General features: G+C 41.1%; 1 protein-coding gene across 3 annotated transcripts in view; it reads right to left on the reverse strand.

The window, feature by feature from the left end:
* Positions 1 to 7,172, reverse strand: part of il16 (interleukin 16) — a 52,704-nt gene extending 45,532 nt beyond the window's left edge. For all 3 annotated transcript variants that reach the window (XM_034867610.1, XM_034867600.1, XM_034867592.1), the window contains exons 1-2: positions 6,958 to 7,172; positions 59 to 314 (exon numbers count right to left, since the gene is read on the reverse strand). In XM_034867610.1, coding sequence (XP_034723501.1) covers positions 59 to 314; positions 6,958 to 6,970 — 269 coding nt within the window. In that variant the 5' untranslated portion in view covers positions 6,971 to 7,172. The remainder of the gene's footprint in view (positions 1 to 58; positions 315 to 6,957) is intronic.
* Between the last annotated feature and the right edge of the window lie 251 nt (positions 7,173 to 7,423).

Here is a 7,423-nt window from a genome sequence, read left to right on the forward strand (position 1 = left end):
GTAGTGTCTGGAGCTTCCTGTTCAGCCCTAGTTGTAAACCTTTGAGTTGTGCAGGTACCTGGAGAGCATGGCCAGTTTCTTGGAGCGGTGGCTGTGGCTGCTGGTTGGGTTGTTGTTGTTGTTGCTGCTTTTCCCCTGCTCCCTGCGTCTCCTTTCCATCCTCCGAGCAGCCGCTGTGCTGGCTTTCCTCCTCTGGTGGGAGTATCTCTGAGGCATGGCTGTCAGCGGGTGTGTGTGTGTATGTGTGTGCACCGGGAGTTCGGGAACCATCACACTCCTCCCAGCCGGCCCGAAGCCTAATGGAGAGGGACGCTCTGGAAGGCAATTAGAAAACTCGGTTAGCACAGTCTGACTGCATCAGTGTGTGTAAGTGTTCTGAGAAACTGCTCCTGCAAATGTGGAGGCCAGTGGAGATGAAAGCGCTTTTTTTTTGCCTGCTTTGAAAAATAAAGTTTGAGTCCTCATGACTGCAGACCGCTGACACAAACACTCACACGCACACACAAACACACACACAAACACAAAAACAGCAACACTGTCGATTAATCTCTCATCTCTGGATGAATGGATTAATTGTTTGGTCTATAAAATGTCAGAAAATTGTGAAAAATGCGGATCAGTGTTTCCCATCGCCCAAGATGACATCCTCAAATGTCTTTTTTTGTCCACAACTCAAAGATGTTCAGTTTACTATCACAGAGGAGAGAAGAGACTAGAAAATATTCACATTTGACATGCTGCGATTAGAGAAGTTATACTTTTTTCTATAAAAATTGACTCAAAAGGATTAATCATTTATCAAATTAGTTAGCAATTAATTGAATAGTTAAAAACTAATTGATTATCTGATTAATCTTTGCAGTTCCAGTGAAAAGAGATATTGGTGTCCTGGTCCCATTAATGAGTTGGAGGGAATAATCGTCTGCACACTTTACGCTCATGAGAGCACTAGGATGACCTGGAATGCATTATACATGCTAGTGCATATGGCCTCTCAAATGCGCCATGAACACTTAGTATACAATGTGCACAGGCTCTTTAAGGAAACCCATAATTCCTTTGGTCTGATGACATTATCATCCTGCTACCTACTCTCCCAGGCCCCTCACAGCCAGGTCCTGACTCCAATTGTAATCACCAGATCTTGAAAGACCCTTCACACAGTTCCTTCAAAAGAATACAAACTCCTTCCATCTGGCAGACACTATAGATAGAGCAGGTAGGTGCAAAAGCAACCGCTTCAAGCTTTCAATTGTCCCTACATCGATAGCACTACAGAACAAATAACCAGCCCTGTTTTCATACCTATGATCATTTTTGGGCTTAACCAATGTAACCTGTGTATGTTTACCCCTATATGTGCAATTCCTATATCCACACTTTGCATACTTTGTTTGGGAATATCCTAGAATTACGCATGACTAACTTTGTTATGGGGCAGTGCAATATTTTAAAAAAATAATAATATTTCAACATGTCAGGGCCTGTGGAATATGATCTTACTTATTTTTTTGCTCGTCCTGGAGCACATTGTTGTCTTGTTATATAATGTTTTGTACTTAATGTCTTGTATAAGTGTGTGTGTGTGTGTGTGTGTGTGTGTGTGTGTATGCAGTTGTTGCCAACGCTTCTCTTTGCCCATGACAAATTTACTTCAGGACAATAAAGTTCATCTTGTCTTATCTTATGCTGCTTGTGGTTCCATTCCATAAAAAAAACGTTGAAGACCAGGGGCACGTAAATCGTGGTTGCAGCTGCCGCCGTGGCCCTGCTCAGCACCCTGCTATGCCCCGTTGCACTCTGAACTGCTACAACTACTATTTCTAGTCATAGTTCCATTATCTTTTTTGTTACTTTAATTGCCACTGTTAATCATACCCTACCGAGGCAGATCCCCGCCATCAACGTGCCTGGGTCTGTCCCAGGTTTCTCCCTAAAAGAAAGTTTTTCCTCAACCCTGTCACATTAAATGCTTGCTCTTGGAGGAATTATTGGAATTGTGAATAATAGAATGTGTTCTAGACCTACTCTAAGATAACTCTTGTTATGATTGATTCTATAAACAGAATTGAATTGAATTTAAGTTTCTTTTGCTCCAGCGTACCAACAGTTGAGCATAGAAAAGTGTTGTAGAAATGTCAAGAAACATGTTGTAGAAATTATCAAACTTACTGTAAATTGTGTTGTCTGATCTCGGAATTAGACCAACAGAAGCAAAATTAAGATTTGGATTAAGACAGTTGTCAGACTTAAGTCACAAAATTGAGGACTTCGACTGCTGTGAGACTTGACCTACTCGAAAATCTTCACGTAAGTCGCTGAAAACTGATTTATTTCTTCTAATCTTGGTCCCTCCAGTATAAGAATTACAGCTGAAGACAATGTGATACATTTGGTTAATCAGTCAGTACTGGATCAAATAAATAAACAATAACAAATACATGAAAGGAAATGAAAGACAAAATATTGTCTTGGGGCCCAGGTTTGATTCAAAGGACAAATTTGGCAGTACCACATGGCTTAAGTCAGGTTTTTTTGTTTGTTGCTGATACCGATGCTAAAAAACATAAATAAATAAACGAGGCACTGAAATCTGTGTTGTCATCGGGTCCGGTAGATACTGGTTTTGGTACCCAAGCCCAGACGCTAAAGACCTGGGGCGTCATTTATAAAAGTGGCGTACGCACAAAAGAAGAAGCAAACTTTATGGGAAAATGTGTGGTCCTCCATGGAAACTCTGATCCAGGCGTAGGCACAGAAACCAATGAAATGAGAACAGGGACACCGACGACAGATGGATGAAACCTGAGAAACTGAGACCATTGTGTAAAGTAAATCGAAATATTGCTTCTCATCGATGATTTGAAGAATTCCGATAAAAACATTCTTACAATTAATATCCTACGCAAACAGCTGTTTGATCAATCTGTGGTGAATAACAGACAAATTATCCCGTATTCCATGCAGTCGGGCCATCTCCTTCTCCTGCGCTCCTTAACGGACAATGTGACGTGAGACAGTGCCGATAAAATATATTAAGAACAATAATTATCTAAGATTTGAGCTGGATTTTAGGCGTTTATGGAACAATTATCCCTCAGTTCAAGCGTGAACAACACTGCTGGATTTAATCTTCATGATAATGTGGATGATATGGAGAGAAAAAATGTGCGTGAGGCATCAATACTTGAAAATATTAGGAGTAATCGTTATTCACACATTTACTTTTTGCAGTCAGAGTTCAGTTCACCTCTAAATCTCAGCCAGTTTAGTGGAAGAAGTGACTCATGTTTTGGTTGGAGCTCTTGGTGAATGAATGTCTGCATGCAGCAGCTATCTTTTGTTGCTCTGTGACAGCCAGTATGCTGACAAATGCCTCTCTGTGCTGTGAATATTACAGCATGCAGGTGGAATATAACAGAGCTCTTCAAACAGTATATAATGTGCTCATCCCGAGGCAGCGACTTGGAGTCTCACTTTTATCTTCAACTTCCCTACCACACACAAGTGAAAAGACTAAAGTCTGACACCTATGCACATCTACCATCAAAACGGGAAAAGGACAGACTCAATTTTTATGAACACTTTGCACCGAACTAAAGCAGGACTCTCAGGATTTCATTCTGATATTGGAAAATTGTCTACTACAGTGGAATTGCCTGAAAAGTAGTTTCTCAGTCCAGTCTTTTTTCCCGTCTTGACGTTCTGACAAAATCAAAAGTGTTTGATGTTTTTGCAAATTTGACGTCTTGGGAGTAAAGTTAAATCATGTGAACATTGTCAACAACCAATGGGTAAGCTTCCTCCACCACCAAACAGGAGGATTGCTATAGCTATGGTAAGCTAAACGCTAAAGAGGGAAAGTTGCTCATTTCTAACCCCTCTGAAGAGCATCATCCAACGGGTGTTATACCGGCAGTTAAACAGGTTCTGCCACCATTCGTCTGCATGTACAGAACAGAAACTCTGCAAACTTTCCTTTAAGTTACCAGCTAGCGCTAGCGGTAGCTAGCTAGCTTGGTTAAATTTTTCATAACACATTTAGGTGTAGTCCTATAATATGTGACCCTGCAAGATCTCCTGTCTTTACACATCATGACAGTCTTTAACGTTAGATGGGAGATGATTGTCTTTAAGTGTGAGATGGTGTCAGTCTTCCAGTGTATGGAAGGCATAACACTAAAATAAGCAGGCTCAAGGAAATTAAAGTAGCCTATTGTATTGTAATGCATAACAGATATTAAAATAAAAAGTTAATTCCAGACGTTACAAAACAAAGGAATGCATTGAAATTACTGTTTACCCATTCAAATAGTTAATCATCTGCACACTAAAATAAATAAATCAGCAATATCCCCCAGGTCCCAGTGAATAAGCATGGGAGAAAGGCTTCCTTTTCTGGTGAATCAGTGGCTCTGATCCTGGAAGTGTGTTAGCAATTAAGGAGCATTAGTGTGCTTGTTGTGTTGGCCAGATAGACAGGAAACAGAGACATGGATCTCTATGCTGGAGGCCTTTAAGCCTGGTAGTCTCCATCTCTCCCTCTTCCTTCTCTTTTTATTGGCGCATACACACACTCCTGGATGGATGCCAGCACAGCAAACACTTAAAGCAGGAGGACGGAAATCAATCTCAGCTACTGTCTCTAAACCAACCATTCAAACATCATATTCATTCGGAGTATGAGATCAATGTGAATGCAAATGTGAATTTGGATAAAGCCAGGTCAGCCAGGTCCTGTGGACTGAATGTCTAGCACCCATTTTCTGTCTAAGTTGGAGAAGTTAACTAGAAGAACTGCATTGTAGTTTGGGAGCTACATTTTATGAGACACAGTACCTAAGTACATGTTTGAGGTACTCCACACAAAATGACAAAATGCATAGTTTCTCTTTAATTGAAAATTACTATTTTGGGAGACTTTAGACTTTTACACTCCTATATGTCAGTTTAACCATGTTGATGTTGATCCATGTGTCCCGCTGGGGTACTTTAGAGTGTTGCAGGTTTTTTTTGTGAGATTTTTATTGTTCATTTAAAAAACATAAATCATGCAGAATTCCGAAAATAAATACACTCTATAATTATAAATATATTTAGTGATTTTAAAAATTTAAGAATTTAAGTTTTCAGGTTTCAGTTTTTTCAAGTGCCTCTTTTAAAAGCTAGGCTTTTTTTTCCCTACCAAAAGTATTCCTGAAGGGCCTATCTTCCTGGGTTCCATCTCTACTGGGACATCCTATGTTTTACTTGAAGTAGCAGTTTCCATTTCTCAGGATCTTAAAAAGAACTTCTATGTAGGCTTTTTGTTGGTTCTGTGGGTATGTCTGTTTAAAGTGTAGCTTCATCAGAAGCACTGGTTTCAGAGATGGGAAGATGTTGACTGCCTCCTGTGATGTTAGCAGAAGTACAGAGAGAGTCAAAGTTTCCTCAGACACAGTGCCTCTATTCTGCTGATGTAATGGCACACAACAGTAACAGATTTTTTAGTGTAAAAACTTGGGACTAAGAGGAAAAATTGGGAAAGAGGGGAGTGAGTAGCACTAGTCACGTTGAAAGGTTGAATAAACTTTGCATTTCGTGCGTGTGTGTGTGTGTGTGTGTGTATATACATGTCCTCACAGAAAGCATGCTTTTTGCCTGTAGCATTAGCAGGGCAGAGGCTTCCGCCTAACAGAACCCGATTGAGGGAAAGCAGAGGGTGGGGCTGCTGTGCAGCTGAACAACGTGTGTGTTGTTTGGACTTCTCACTGGGGATTTTTTCCAGTCTGTGAGACAGAGCAAGGCCAACAGAGGACAGCCAAAAGAGCCACCTGAAGGGACTCATGCTTTGAATAATCTCCCACTGTCTGCAAACCACTGGTGGAGTGTAACTAAGTACGTTTACAAATTTGAAATACTTGTACTTTACTTGAGTCTTTTCTTCTATGGCACTTTATACTTCTCCTCCGCTACATTTCAGAGAGAAATATTGTACTTTTTACTCCACTACATTGATCTGACAGATTTGGTTACTAGTTACATTACACATTAATATTTCGGCACACAAAACACATGTAGTTTATAAAATCTGATGTTTTGTCAAAAATAAAACTTGCCAACAAAATAACGGCCTACAAGTCCAGCTGAGAGGATTAGACCTTTAAACACACAACTGTGGATCGTTTCCAGTTTCTAAAATGGGAGAATTTTTCCGCATTGAGTACTTTTACTTTTAATCATTTAAATACATGTCAATGCAGGACTATTACTTATAGTACAGTATTTTTACAGTGTGGTATTAGTACATTTATTTAAGTAAAGGATCTGAATCTTCCACCACTGCTACAATCCCTGAGATTATTTACAGGTTTGTAAAGGGACACGACTGATCTTGAATTATTGATATGCAGATGATCTCACGCTCTCCAGGGAAGCTTGACTACACTGGCCTCGGTTGTGTCAGTGTGGAATGACAACGGCATGTTGTGTGAAGCCATGTGGTCATATCTTAGCCTGGCCCTGTGTGCTTCTGCGTGGATGTGGAGAGGAAGCCCCACCCCTCCCCTGCTGGCCTCACTCAGCTATTTGTGCTTTAAAAGGTCGCCTTGGAATGGACATATGCAGTGTTATGTAATTTGTGTTTTCATAAAGGACCTCTGTGTGAGATACACACAGACACACACACACACACACACACACACACACACACACACACACACACACACACACACTCATCCAGTCCTCAGGCCAATAACTGCACCATTTAACTTCCCTGTTCTGCAACTAATTTTGATAGTTACACAATACTCAGAGACGGATCTCAGAAAGAGAATTTTCTCTCTTACTTTCCTGTCATATAATCTTTATAGTCATTGATGTTACCTTGGATACCAGTCTGAGAGACACACACCGTTCCAACACTGATGAACTTGCACTGATTAAACTCCCTGTTAAAAGAGTGTAGGGCCTACTCACCGTAACCGATCATGTTGTCCTTCAGCCAGTATCTACAGTTTTCTACCGAAGATGCCAACAGGGGATTCAAAGGATGGATTCCCTCCAGACAGACAAGCAGAAGTCCAGACTGGACATCAGGTCAAAAAAAACAGACGCATCACTCAGAGCACGGCTTCCTCACTGGGATTCATCTGGGCTAATGTGCCTGTACCTCTTCTCCTCCTTCGTCCTCCTCCTCCCTCCTTTTCCTCCCCCTCTGTCTGGAGAACACAAGTGTGTCTCAGTAAGGCACGGCTCCCCAAAATCACTGCCCCTTTCCTGTGAGCCAGCTCCAGAGAGGAAAACACTCTGTACTTAGCTGGGCCTGACCTCACACCTACACGGCCTTTAACAAGGTTCTCAGTGTGTGTGTGTGTGTGTGTGTGTGTGTGTATGTGTGTGTGCCCACAGTCTGTGTGGATACATACTAGGATGAATACTTTCT

Source organism: Etheostoma cragini, chromosome 1 (assembly GCF_013103735.1).
Source record: "Etheostoma cragini isolate CJK2018 chromosome 1, CSU_Ecrag_1.0, whole genome shotgun sequence".
Classification (NCBI taxonomy): domain Eukaryota; kingdom Metazoa; phylum Chordata; class Actinopteri; order Perciformes; family Percidae; genus Etheostoma; species Etheostoma cragini.